At 40.6% G+C, this 14,089-nt stretch overlaps 1 protein-coding gene across 1 annotated transcript in view; it reads left to right on the forward strand.

Moving 5' to 3' along the window:
• The window catches only part of LOC129095522 (VPS10 domain-containing receptor SorCS1), a 157,672-nt gene that overhangs the window by 73,036 nt on the left and 70,547 nt on the right, over window positions 1-14,089 (forward strand). The window contains exons 2-3 of the mRNA XM_054603998.1: window positions 3,519-3,586; window positions 12,611-12,710. Coding sequence (XP_054459973.1) covers window positions 3,519-3,586; window positions 12,611-12,710 — 168 coding nt within the window. The remainder of the gene's footprint in view (window positions 1-3,518; window positions 3,587-12,610; window positions 12,711-14,089) is intronic.

Here is a 14,089-nt window from a genome sequence, read left to right on the forward strand (position 1 = left end):
CAGCGCGCACACACACACACACACACACACACACACACACACACACACACACACACACACACACACACACCACACACCCACCTCTCTCTCACTCTCTCAGACTCACACTCACACACACTCACACACACACACACACACACACACACACACACACACACACACACACACACACACACACCACACACCTGCAGGAGAGGGGTGGGTAGAAACAAAGTGACGGGATACACAGCAGTAGAGAAGCCTCCAGCTGGGCAGCTAAACAGACCTGGTCAATCATTAGCTTGCAAAGGTCTAGTCCGGACATTTAGGGTTATTCATTCCCCAGAATAAACCTTCATACACTGAAAACAGCTACTTCCTGAATCGCTCTTAATGCCTTTGGTTATTTTACACGACACACCCGTCAACAAGACTCCAAAACCCTGCCAGCTGCGGGCCGGACGACTACGCCACACATTTGAGTGTTTCTTGGGGCTGCAGATGTTGATAGGCTTGATCACAGGAGCCCCAACCCTGCAATGTAATTCCACTACCCAAGGTGCATCTGTGATGCTTGTACTCACAGGAACCCCACTGTGGTGGAACTGTTCCACAAAGTCACACAAGTCATACAGTGGCTCGGCTGCTGCCTGGACAACAGGCAGCGGAGGTATGAAAAGGCAGCCAGGCGAAGGGGAAACAGTTGGATATTGGCCGTGCACAGCGTGGCCCACCACTTCAAGGCAACAAGTTTAAATTGTACGGACTCCGGTTGTTTATTTCACTCCGTGCACTGGGAAATATCTGCGTGCATCGCCTGTCTTGTGCTGTCTTTGCCCCCCCCCCATGGGAAAGATGGAGATAAGGATGTAGCGGCACATCACAAGCGATGCATTATGTGAACAGATGTTCCTCCGTTGGCAGCATCTCTCTTCGCCCACGCCATATCACTGGACCATTGTGCTGCAAGTTATCCACAATGCATGGGCTCATCAGATAACTGTCAGGTCACAGCAAAATATCTCTGGGGATTTTCACACAGTGTTATCAAAATGAAGCATCACTCATGAGCAAGAGAAGTAGTGGCACTACACAACTGTTAAAAATGACTTTATTGAACTGAAACTGCAGCACTCCCTGTGAAGATTTCAATGCCTCTTCTGCTTCGTCTGAGTTTTATTCATTTCAAATACACCTCCAGTCACAAAGTAAATAGATTGTGAGTTTCCGTGCTGCCTTAACTTCTGTTATGCTCGAAGCTAAATGTGATGTTTCTGCGTCTGTTTTTCCCTCAAGACTTTGGCTGACCCACTTTCCCTCATCCCGTGCACATGGGGGTGTTAACGGCATAAGGAATATTTACAGTGGAGAGTTTAGAATCAATTTGATATAATTAAGTAATGAGTTTGAAACAATTAGTGTTGGGGGGGGGGGGGGCACATTAAGCAATGATGTTTGATCGTATACATGGCAAAATGTCATTGGAGCTTTGAGAAGCTCACAGAGTGGAGTGGGTGTAGATGCCTGACGTGACTTTGATTCTGGTAAAGAGAAACGCTGAAGCCTCGTCTAACACACTGATTGGTGTCACAAAATGAAAACTTATCAAGGTATCTAATAAGAGAAACATTTTCAGGGTTTTAAAGATGCAGCGGTTGGCAGTCAGAGGTTCCATATGGCAGCTCTGCGTCTACAACCCACCCCGAAGTCAAATCACAGTCAAACACATTTTACAAGAGAAAAAAGCAACAAGATTTATTTTTCCTTTTTCATAAAGGCTAATTGATCCTAAAAATATCAATGAGCTAAGCTAAGCTAATATACCTTCTAACTCCAGGTCTTGACAGAACCAATTCAGAAATCGGTCGACCCAACAGGCGGACAAAGAAAAAGAACACCAACGCCTGTCATCAGCATGCTGACAGCTTCGGTCAAAAGTAGCAACACTTTTTTTCCAGCAATTAAAACTTCATACTCAGATTTTTGATTCGCTGGCTGGAAGATCCAAGTTGAGTGAGTTTGCTCAGATTTCTACACGTTTGGTGTTATTATTATTTATGATGTTACGTATCCAGGCGCTGTTGCAGTACTCTGTATAGATCTTGGTCTCGGGTCTTTGAAGGTGTCATCTTGTCTCAATGAAGACCACAACCGCTCTATCACACAAAACTGCCTGTGCCTCCTCTTATTTATTCGTAACATTACTATGGTTGCTCACAAAAAACAAAAGAGATTCCCACATACAATTCACTTCTACAACGCCTCAAGTATCTGACATTTCTCTTGGAACACTGAAACATACACACATATACGTATATATGGAACAGAGCTGTGCTGATGTCTCTTAAATGAAATGATCTTAACGTGTGCTTTACTGAATCTCGCTGTATCCTGTCTTACCTTTTTACCTCAATGTTCTCATCTCCTAGTTTCATAAAAAACCTTCTACCGACGGGTGTTGCAAATTAGCATCCCCTATAAACAATGTGATGCTTGCATCGTATAGATGAAAAAAAACATAACTAATAAATAATCTGTCACCCAGCTCCACTGAAGAGCGATGTGGACGGTAACCCTCCTCAAATGAATTCATGAAACAAACATAAATGTCAAATTTCCATCATGATTTGATACATATTTTCCACTGTGTGTTGTGACTTACGCTTGTTTAAATCATGACGTGGCCCCTTATTCTGCAGTGGTAGCACCACCAACTGTTCATGTGGATGTGCCCAAACCTAGTAATATTCACATAACAGAAGTGGATGGAAATGCACATTTAGATTTTCATTTGCAGATTTTCTTAGAACATTTGGATAGAAAACTGACCATAGACACACAGAACCATAGAATAAGACAATAACCAAACCCGGACCATTTGGTTTAAATTTGGGGCTGGAAAGATTTAGGTCCCTGTTTGGTGCCAGGAAAATTGTTGGCGTTTTACTTTTTTGCAGAACATGAACACGTTGAATATCAACGTTCTTTTATTTCTTAAATGGAGAGGTTTTTGCAAGTAAATTATTATAGTGAAGTCGTATAAGGACGGGGCATTATTGAAAAATATAATATAATAACAAATATAAAGAATGAGAAAGTCCACTGAGGGTTGGTAGGGGTGGATGATGGGTCAACCAAACTGTTTGTGTCCAACCAAAAGAAAACATTGAGTTTACAGTCCTTATGTTACATTGTGTTACATAACGTTACGTAAGAAATTCCTTAAGGATGGTTGTTGTGTATTTCGTTGTAGATACATTGTTACATTATTTTCTAAGTGTTTTTTTTTCTAAACCTAACCAATCGTTTCACAATGTTGACCATGTGGCATTGTGTGTTCCTGCAAGCATCATTGGGACTGGGTTGAGTGAAGACATCTACTTCAAAATTCATGCAGACAAATATGTTATAGGAGAAGGTTTTTTCAAAGACCAAACTACCTTGATGGAAACAAGGGTATTGTACCTGTTTGACAGCTGTTCTTTTTTTTATGAGCAATAGGCCTGTGCATTGACTGCAAACCTTGTCTTGTTCTGCAGGTAATTTTGATGCTGACCAAACTCTTTGACTTCAACCTCAACAGCGTGACTGAGAGTTCTTTATGGAGGTAAGCTCATCACACTACATGACATTTCTAGAAAAGCCTAGAGCAGTTGGTCAGAGGGGATTGTTGGAAGTTTGATATATTTCAGATTTTTTTTATTCCTGTGGTTTGAACAGCTTCCAGCACTGCTCTCAGGATTAAGGAATACTAATGCTCACAAGGATCTCATAATGTGAATTAAAGAAAAGCTTGAGAAAGAGGCAACCGTATAAAAAAGTATTTCAAATGGCAAGCTTGAGTAGCGAATGTCTTCAATCAGTTTAATGTCTGTAGGCCCCAGAAATCCCTCACATGAAAGCCACTAATCAACCCGACTGGAGCTTGCAAAGTTATCCAGTAAATTACCTTGACCAGCCTTGATGTCAGCGTAGCCATGCTCAGAGCCTCGTTTCTGACTCGATCCTGATGTAACTTTGGTAGATGCCTGTTAGGGAGCAATGTAGCTGCATTAATGTCTTGAAATTCATGACAGAGAATATCTGCACAAGTAATAATCATTAGGATTTTTTTTTTAATCTTTATTATTGCCTATGAACTGCCATAAAACAGTCATGAACGGTTCTGTCAAGGAAAATCAGGAGGAGGAACAAAAGATGAATAAAGACTAACTAAATGAAAATAGTTAAGAGAGGGACTGTTCAGCCTCATGGTGTTAATATTTTAAACTAGAACAATTCTCAAACTTGCTGAAAAGACATTAGATGTTTACATGACAGCCATCTCTGCAAATTGCTTGTAATAAGATTTCAATGTCGTAATATTTGGCACATTCAGATTTTTCCAGTGAATGATACGTTTTTTCTCAAATCGACTTTACATATCAGTAAACCTGTTGACATGCTTGAGATGTGTGGCTCTGTGATCCTTTGAACAGATTCTTCATGTTATGTTGACCTCTGTGCAAGATCAATGAAAATGCTGAAAACCTCAAGTGGGAAAAAAACAAATAACATAAAAAGCACAAGATATAAACAAGAGTTTGCAGAATTTTAAAACTTAAAAGTTAAGAAAGATACAATGTGACCTACAAAATGAAACAAAAATCAAATACAAACTTTATTCAAGGCTGTTCAGTCTTGCAAGTTTAATTCAAACTTGCAGATGTTCTTTTAAATTCTAGTGGAGATCCAAAACTTTGAAAACATATCAGATATGTCAAACATAATTATGAGGGAGACACATATTAAAAAAAATGCATGCAACAACTAGATGATTTCCATTTGATGTAATGGTGCAGCCCTAAAAACATGGCATCTTGGATTTGAATGTTTCACTTGGTATAAGCATCAAGAAGCTTCAATGAGGTGATGAAACAAGCTTATGCAGCACATGTGATTCTGACTGTCAGTGAGTGTCAGTGTGGAAATGTTCCTTTTTTTTGGTGTATGAACTTAAAGCAAGCTGAGGCGTAATATAAAGGCGTCTTCAAGTGACCCTTTACGCAAACACACAATCATTTGATACATGATTAATCTTAAAGTCATTTGTTTTTTGCGGCTCTAAATAAATGATTGGGTTATTTTACCTGCATCTCTGTGGAGCATACCACCTTGTCCTGCCATCTTACACAGTTCATACAGCTGGCTCTATAGCTCTGTCTCGCTGTAACATGAAGGTCCGAATTATTAGCAACAGTTTGCGGAACCTTCAAACTATATTCCCAGGGTTCTATGTTCCCAAAGTCTGATGGCCCCAGGAATCTATGTATCTATGTATTCAACTCTATGTTTCCAGGGTCCTACATTGTCAAGGGAATATGTTGCCAGGCTCCTATGTTCTCAGGGCCCTATGTTCCCAAGGTCCTATCTTTCCATGGTCCTATGTAGGTCCAATGTTCACAAAGTGTTTGTGTTGCCAGGGTCCTATGTTACAAAGGTTTTATGTTCCCAGGGTCCTATTTTCCCAAGACACTATGTTCCCTGGGTCTTATGGTCCCAGGGTTCTATGTTCCCAGGGTCTTATGGTCCCAGGGTTCTATGTTCCCAGGGTCTTATGGTCCCAGGGTTCTATGTTCCCAGGGTCTTATGGTCCCAGGGTTCTATGTTCCCAGGGTCTTATGGTCCCAGGGTTCTATGTTCACAGGGTCTTATGGTCCCAGGGTTCTATGTTCCCAGGGTCTTATGGTCCCAGGGTTCTATGTTCACAGGGTCTTATGGTCCCAGGGTTCTACGTTCCCAGGGTCTTATGGTCCCAGGGTTCTATGTTCCCAGGGTCTTATGGTCCCAGGGTTCTATGTTCACAGGGACTTGCAAGTCGTTTTGTTGCTTAAACCTGAAGTCACATCAATGGTTCCTGACCTAGCATCCATATGTGACAAGTGAGGAGTGACAACCAGTTGGGGCATAATAGGAGCCTTTGTCATGTCCCTGTTATGTACCATATACATCTGGGGAACGTACGACTCTTGGAACATAGGAACATTGGAATTTTAATATTCATGCTAAGCTAAGTCACGCAGCTCAAACAGACAAGAGTAGGATCAATCTTTTAATCTCACCCTCGGTAACAAATGTGCATTTAACACATGTTTTTTTGCTACCAGTTTGTGTGAAAGCAGCAGTGCAACACAGTAAAATCGCTCTTGCTCAGCAGACCAAGCTATCCAAATTGACAGTATATTCAAATGCCGTTACACAAGTTGAGGAGGACCATACATGCCCAGTTGGATTATTGCCTGCGTTAAATTGTGTGGGAAATGTGAAATAGCGCATTATGTCAAAATGTAAAACATTTTCTGGTTTTGCAGCGGTCCAAAGTAGTTGTTGCCCCATCACTTCCCACCTCAAATACAATTAAATGTAGCATTATATGACCACACTTACCTCATACAGACGCAAGTAAGGCTTCAGCTCGGTCTCTGATGAAGGTCCTACATTACCATTGTCATGGTGCATCTGCAACTGCTGTTTCATTCAAGTTATTAGAAATCTGATGCCTTGAAAAAGGAAAAGGTGATGGATGAATGATTAAAAATGCATGTGGAAAGCAGTGAGATTGACAAAAAGACAGATGAGAGAACAGATGATGTACATTTTGAGAGAGCACAGAGGATAATGACAGTACAGAATATTAGAGGGCAATTTAAAGGCATGAAGATAGACACAGCAGCAAGTCAGCTGATAATTGCATTTAAGATAGCCAATTGGTCCGTCAGAAATCCAACACTCCTCAGGGGGAGTTAAAGCTAAACTAGGTATTTCTGCCTGTTGTGGCCCCAAATAGCAGCATGAGGTAACAGCTTGAAAACATTTTTATACCTAGAAATCACGTGGTGCAATGTGAGCATTCACAAGCCTGTCAACATGTCCGTCCATGCTTTACGCCAAAGGACAAGCGAAATATCTCACATTGGTAAGCTTTGATGCAAGTGTTTTCTCTGATTTCACTCCAGTTATTAACTTTTTTTTAAGTCACTCCTGTTCTGCAGCTGAAAACACTAAGACTTGAACTGGCCCTGTGCCCGGGTCTTTGTTAGGGTGCTTTCACAAGTCATTAGCCGACTGGCTAGTCCCAATCAGAGTGAAATTGTAACTTTTGGTTTGTTTTCTATTTATTCAGGTTCGGTTTCAGTTCAGAACAGAACAATTAAAAAGATAATTGCTGAGGGACGTGGACTTTGAAGCAAGGCTGAAGTTTTTGACCTTGGCTCTGCACTGATCACTGTGTGCACACTTCCTGTAACTTGGTGATTTTTTTCTTTGCATCAGAGTTCAATTAAAACATGGTTTAATGGCTTTTGTAAGAGTTCCTAAGACCTGACCCAGCTGATCCAAATTTAGACTGCCAAATTTGAAGAACAGAACCTGACTATAACAATGGCTATATATTCGCTTTACTTCATCCTCAATTGACAGTTTACTTACTAGGCTAATACAACAGACCCAACCCTCCCCGAAGCTTTACGCAACAAAACAGTCCAAACCCAACAAAGTTTTGGGGTGGGCAGCAGAATTCCAAAGGTATGGTCAGACTGAAGTGCATTTTAGGTAAACTAGGTGGTTGAGTTACATTCAAAGAATGAAAATACATTAAAATGCACACATAGATTAAATTTGCCAGCTTGATGAAATAACACGACTCAACGCAAAGGAAAAAGTAGAGAAAAAGTAGAAAACATCTTAGATCACACCGGCCACTATGCCAATTGGGGCAATTTGGGTGCTGTTGGTATTTTCTGCACTCCAAAGAGTGAACTCATGTTAACTATCCCAAGATGCATGCAGCTCTCATCCTCCAAACCATGATTAATCAAACCCAATGGAAAATCTAAAACATGTTTAGTAGCAGCCTATCACTGAAGAGTATACCCTGGAAATTATAACTGAAACTGTATCTAATAAGCCTGTTAATAAGTGACCATAGACATTATTTTAATCTTTTAGAGAAAGTAAAAAAGGGGTATAAGGATTTTGATACTCGTACAATATTTCAATAACTTTAATCCAATGTGTGGACAGTAACCAGCGTTGGCTCACCTACGACCCCTGTGAATCCAACATCTGCACAGCGGATGAAATCACAGCAGTGTGGTTACTTTTTACACCCACACATAACCACTGAATAGCCTTTGAAAAGCCAGTTGCAAGGGGACAAGTTTCACTCAGTCACTGTCCTTGAGAAACTGTCATTTTACAACTTCCATCATCCAGGGGGTTTGGCTGTTTTATTGGTTCATGTTGAAAGTTGCTGTGACACTAAAAATAAGTCATTAGCCCCTAAATCAAGAGAATCTGTGACAGGGGCTTCTGAGGAGCTGATCAATAACCTGATGGCGTCATACTGGACTCATCCAGCAGAGTAGGCCTGGTGGCAATGTATGGAACTAGTCGTGAATAAGTAGAACACCAGGTTATGGGGTGAAAAGAAGATACATGCATCATTTTCTTTGCAACCTCTTTTGGCAAAATTTTTACAAACTTCTACCAAAACTATGCAAATAATAAGATCATTGTAGTCAATGTGATATGTTACAGAAGATGAACAAAATAAACTACTTGGGCTGAATCTCAAAGGGTGGGTAAATGAGACAAAATTGACAGTGTGCCATGATTATTTCTGTATTTTCATGGGTGTAAACTTCAAGCATGAAGCTCTCAGTAAACTCCTTCAGAACCCTTCAAACAAGGACTTTAGTCTGGATTTAACAGCTACTCTGGGAGAAGGTGGAGAGAGAAAAAAACATCAGTCTTTGGGAGTGATTGCTTCATTTGAAGTCACACAAGGCATGCTGCGGTGTCTTTACCGCATTTTTAAGATGTGCATGCTTTGGGCTTTTTCTCTATCTTCATTTAAAATAAGAATAGCTTGTTGAGCTGATTGAGCCTCAGACCACTCAAAATAAATTAGACCTGACATCTCAGATAAGTCCAAACTTTGTGAGACAGTCTGAAATACTGAACTTCAACCAAACACAAATTTTGCATTAGCGCTTTGACCAACATTTGAATATTTCAGCACTCATCCAAAGCTGGTCTTGGTTTAACTGCTTAGTGCTGGCTTATCACTTTTTTCTATGTAAATGAAGTTTAAGAAAATACAAAGTGCTTAACAGTCATGTCAGACAAGACCCACTACTCCAGCTCCAAGGTGAACGTTTTGTGCTGAGTGGCATGAAGTGGACCCTGAACATAGAATTATGGCCAATAGTCATAGACGTAAACTGAAAAGATTTTACTTATGTATTGGGATGGAAGAGGCATGTGGCAAAGAGTAAGAGAGAAATGTGACACAGTATTCTCAGTTTTATCTTAATCCTATCACACCTTCTCAATCATTTTTCTTTTGATATTATGATGAATAATTTACACACGCAAGATTGAAATCCTTTTGTGTTTTGGGATTTAATTAGATACTTGAGCCCACTCTTCTCATGTCATCATTTTGAATTGCTTGAGAACAAAGTTTCCTGTGACCTACATTTAGAAACACTTGTTCTGAATCAGACTAAACACACAAAAACTTCTGTACTGCATAAATTTACACTCATCATCATTTTTTTTCTTCAGAATATTCTGGTCTTTATGCAGATTAATGAGTGATTGTTAGCAGTATCTGTCATCTGTATCTGTATTTGTAGCCTCTCTTTTGAAATCCTAAATGAATGCACAAAGCTTCAGGCTACAAACCTCTGTGTGTTCATCAGACTGGTCCGTTTTATTCTGTCAGGTTACATATTGCAAACCACTGAGAATGGTGACATCAACAAGGTCATTGTCTTCCCAGCATTTTTTGGCAAAACTATTTTATTTTTATGTAATTCTACGTAAAATGATTTACTGATTATGTCAATAATATCTCTATGTTATGAATAGACTGTAAACATATGGAAGTAGTCTCCCAGTGACTTCACCCATGGGTTTCTGAAGAACCGTTGTGAAGCTCAAAGTGATTGTCTCCAGTTGTCGCCATCTTAGCAGTGATGACAAAGCCGAACTCTAAAAATGGACCAAGAGGTGCATCGTCCGTGGAGCTGAGGCAGCAGGCAGCTAGCAGATGATGGCTATGACTGGATTGATTGAAAAGTTGCCAGTTTACGATCATTTAACAGTTTATTTTTTAGCCTGAAAAAAGCAATGTCATTGTCAGGCGATTGTCTGTGAGTTCCCAGACTGCATTTCAGCCAATGCATTCTGCCTCTTTTAATCTCCACACAGACCTGTTTACCTGCATGCTACCAAAGCCTGCTCACACCTGATTGGTCAATACTACTCTGACTGCTAATTGTCTACAAACAGCAATTTTTTTTCTTGTCTCACTGCTTACAGATTCTGCATTCTTATACAAATATCTTTTTACACAGATTGAGGTCAGACCAGCCAAGTTCTCTATACCGAAGTGGGAAAACTTCTTTATGGCCTTGCTTTGTGTTACTGGGACAAGAGGTGGGGCATAATAATAATAATAATAATAATAATAATAATAATAATAATAATAATAATAATAATATAATAATATGTGTGACCTACAATTGATATTGTTGAAGTTATAATTTGTTGATGATAATAGTATATCCCAGTATTACAAGATTGTAAGGCCACTTCACTCAAAACATGCCAAACTCAGCAACCTGGACCTCAGCAGTATAGTATAAGAAAAAAAACATTAAAAAAAAATGTCCCCACATATTTCCTTTTATTTTATGATTTTAAGTAGTTATGACCACAGCTAAACTAGGATTTCATTACCCCTTAGAAAAATGTACATCTCTGAAGAAACCAAAAGCTGACATAAACTTTTACAACTCAACCCACATGAAGAAAGTTTGAAAATATGGCACTGCTATTGCAGCAGCTACGCTTACCTCTTAAGGAGCTGCCATTGTTGTTTAGCACCAAGAGTTGCCTCTCAGTGTCATCACACACACCTAAGCCACGGCCCTAGCTTCCGGTAGCTCCTCGAGCTGATTGGAGCCTAAGGGCTGGGGCTGTACACTGTCCAAAGGTATGTGCATGGGGAAACCCACTCTGTGAAGTCATGTAAGTAAAGTTTTCTTTTAGTATAGCACCTTTCACAGAGCAAGGTAAAAAGCACTTCGGCAGAGTAACATTGGTAAAAATACTACCACAAAAGGAGAACCAAACAATAAAACAGAAGCAACAACAGACAACACACACAATTACAAGAACCAGAGAGCACGAGAAGGTTGGAATAAGTGAAACCTTCTTGATTTCGCTGCTTCCTCAGAAGTTACAAACAATTGGAGTAGACATTCCCACAATGTAAAAAGCAACACAGAATAAGCTAATTTCACCTCAATGCTCAAATATTCTTCTAAACATATATTAAACAAGCCCTATTATGCTATTTTCTGGGTGCATATTTTCATCTCAAGTTCCAGTTACAACATGTTTACATGCGTTAATGCTCATAATCCTCCTTGTTTTTCTCATCCTGGCTGTCCTGCAGCACCTCTTCTCACCCTCTCTCTGAAACGCTCCGTTGTAGAGCTTGCTCCTCCCTCCAGAAAGCAAAGTCTGCTCTGATTGGTCAGCTAGCCCACTCTGTTGTGATTGGTCAACGTTTCACATTTCAAAAAACTCTTCCTCCAGAGCTTCAGCTCCGTCTCTCTCTTTTCTTGTGTGAGGGCCAAACTAGCCGGAAGGAGTTTTACGTCACTTCTGTAACATTGTGACCTCATAAAGTTACAGAAGTGAAGGAGAGAATTCAATGGAGCCGTTTGAGGAGCTCAGGAGCTTCTGAGGGGGAGGGTAACTCCTTTTAGGGGTGGACTTCAGGTTTTACACTCTACAGACCTTTTACATGTAAAAAATATATATAACACACTAAAGGAGAGGGAAAAAGTGGAAAAACATAATACGCTTGAAAATCCCTCTACAGGCAACATGCCGAGGTGTCCTTGAGCGAGACACCTAACCCCAAGTTGCTCCCCGGGCGCTTCATTGCAGCCCACTGCTCCTCCGGGATGGGTCAAATGCAGAGAACCAAATTTCCCCATTGTGGGACTAATAAAGGATTAATTATTATTATTATTATTATTAAGGTAAATATATTACGAGCAAATGACGTTGACAGTACTTGGCAAATAGCCAATCAAATTGCAGCTGGGCACCAGACAATTGCTCTCATTGTCAAAGGCTTTGGACAGGCCTAATGATGTATGATTTGGGTTTTGGAATGAGTTTTGTTTTGGACGTTTCTTCATGAAAATATCTGTTAATCATCCTTCTGTTCCCCGTGTCTGTCTTGGGGCACTTCACCTTGCAGCCCTTTTGAGCTGCGTAAGGTGAAGAAATTGAAGTTGTATTGAACCACACTGATAATGGACACCTGAAGGAAACAACTGTGTGCTCTGGTTTCAGGGATGTGTTGTTTTTGAAGTCACCACACAGTGACCATAATGATGTGGCCGCTGTTCTCCCTCTGGGACCCATGTTGCTGCGTTGAGCACAAAAGGGACTTAATTACGTCAGTGCTCTTTACCCTCTCCCATTGAATTCTCAAGGGTGACTTTTAATTGCAACAAGTAATTCATCAAGTGTTCATCCGACCTTTCTGATTAAATTTCAGGTCAACTGACTACGGCGCAACGTACCAGAAGCTGAATGACAAAGTAGGAGCAAAGACAATACTCAGTTATTTGTACGTGAGTCCCAACAACAAGAGAAAGGTAATGTTCTACGCTTATTTCCTTTTATGTGTTCCTCTTGTTTCTTCTGCACTGTTAGTCTGATACTCAATCTGCACAATCAAAAACAGGCAAGACTCATGGTTGGATGTCTGTCTCTTCCTCTGTCACTTTCTGCAATGTCAGTGAGATGCATTGAACACAAAGATTGTATATAAGAACTGACAGTTCATGGATCAGCTGATTCCCTTCTATTGGCAAATTCTGTTACAAAGGCGCCTATTTAAGCTGCTTTAGCCTGCCTACGCTTGCTGCTTCTTCTGGAGGCCGCTATAACAACCCACCTGCACCCCAGCTCCTCCTCCTCCTGCTGTGTCTGACTTAATGTGAATATGTTGTCATTGAATCTGTTCTGGACTTTCTGAGGTTCTTGCTGCTGCTCTTCCTGCCTTATGCTTTAACATAAGCACATGCTTACGAAACAGAGCTATACAGCCAAATATATTTTACTGCAAATGGAAATGAAGGTTTTCTTTGACCAAAGGGGTCCTGACTGAATTGCAATGTCTATTGAGGTAACACATCAAGTGAGAAGTAGAGTCGTATTCTTATAGACTTCTATAAAATCAGACATTGGAAAGAATGCAAGTTTAAGTCAGTTCAGCATTGTCTTCCCTTTTCAGACCTGGAGGTTGCTGCCTGATTGAGCAGTACTTCATTTATTAATCCACCTAGACAGTTAGCTGGGGGCAAAAAAAAAATACTCTCCAATTTCTAAAATGAATAGCTTGTCTGTAGTCTCTCTTTTTCATCCTGCCTCTCCGGAGCTACATTAATTATAAGCAAGACAGAAAGTGGAAACAGACAAGGCTGGGTTCATATTTGCAGCCCTTCCTTTACGCCGTGCCTCTGTATTTTCCTGGGCTTTGGTCCATTCCTGGTTAGAACCATCCTGCTGGGTCTCTACCTAGTTTCACCTTTCTCACTCACACCACTCTAATCGGGAGGGTTCATTTTCTCAGAGTTGAATATTGTCTAATAATGGAGATGAAACGCAGCCCCACCTCAGATCAGAATCTGGGCTGCCCCGCCTGATCCAGTTAGGTGGTCTGTCAGTGATTGGGACATGCCTGAGGTCAGTTAAAGGTGACTAGCCAGCTGATGAGACAGAGTAAGTGGGTGGATCCTTAACATAGAGGCTACACAGGGAGGTAGGGATGTCCTTATGTTCCTATCAGGGGAGGATTTAGAATGAAGGCCTCCAGCAGCTTATAGGACACGTACAAATCACTGATACACATAGCAAAAAAAGTTTTCTCAGGGCAAGACACACCTGTGTCAGGCTACGCCGTAGCCCGGTATCTGTTCTCCACATTCCATCAACAGATCACCAAATGCCATATTCTTTATCTAGATGACTT

This window comes from Anoplopoma fimbria, chromosome 9 (assembly GCF_027596085.1).
Source record: "Anoplopoma fimbria isolate UVic2021 breed Golden Eagle Sablefish chromosome 9, Afim_UVic_2022, whole genome shotgun sequence".
Classification (NCBI taxonomy): domain Eukaryota; kingdom Metazoa; phylum Chordata; class Actinopteri; order Perciformes; family Anoplopomatidae; genus Anoplopoma; species Anoplopoma fimbria.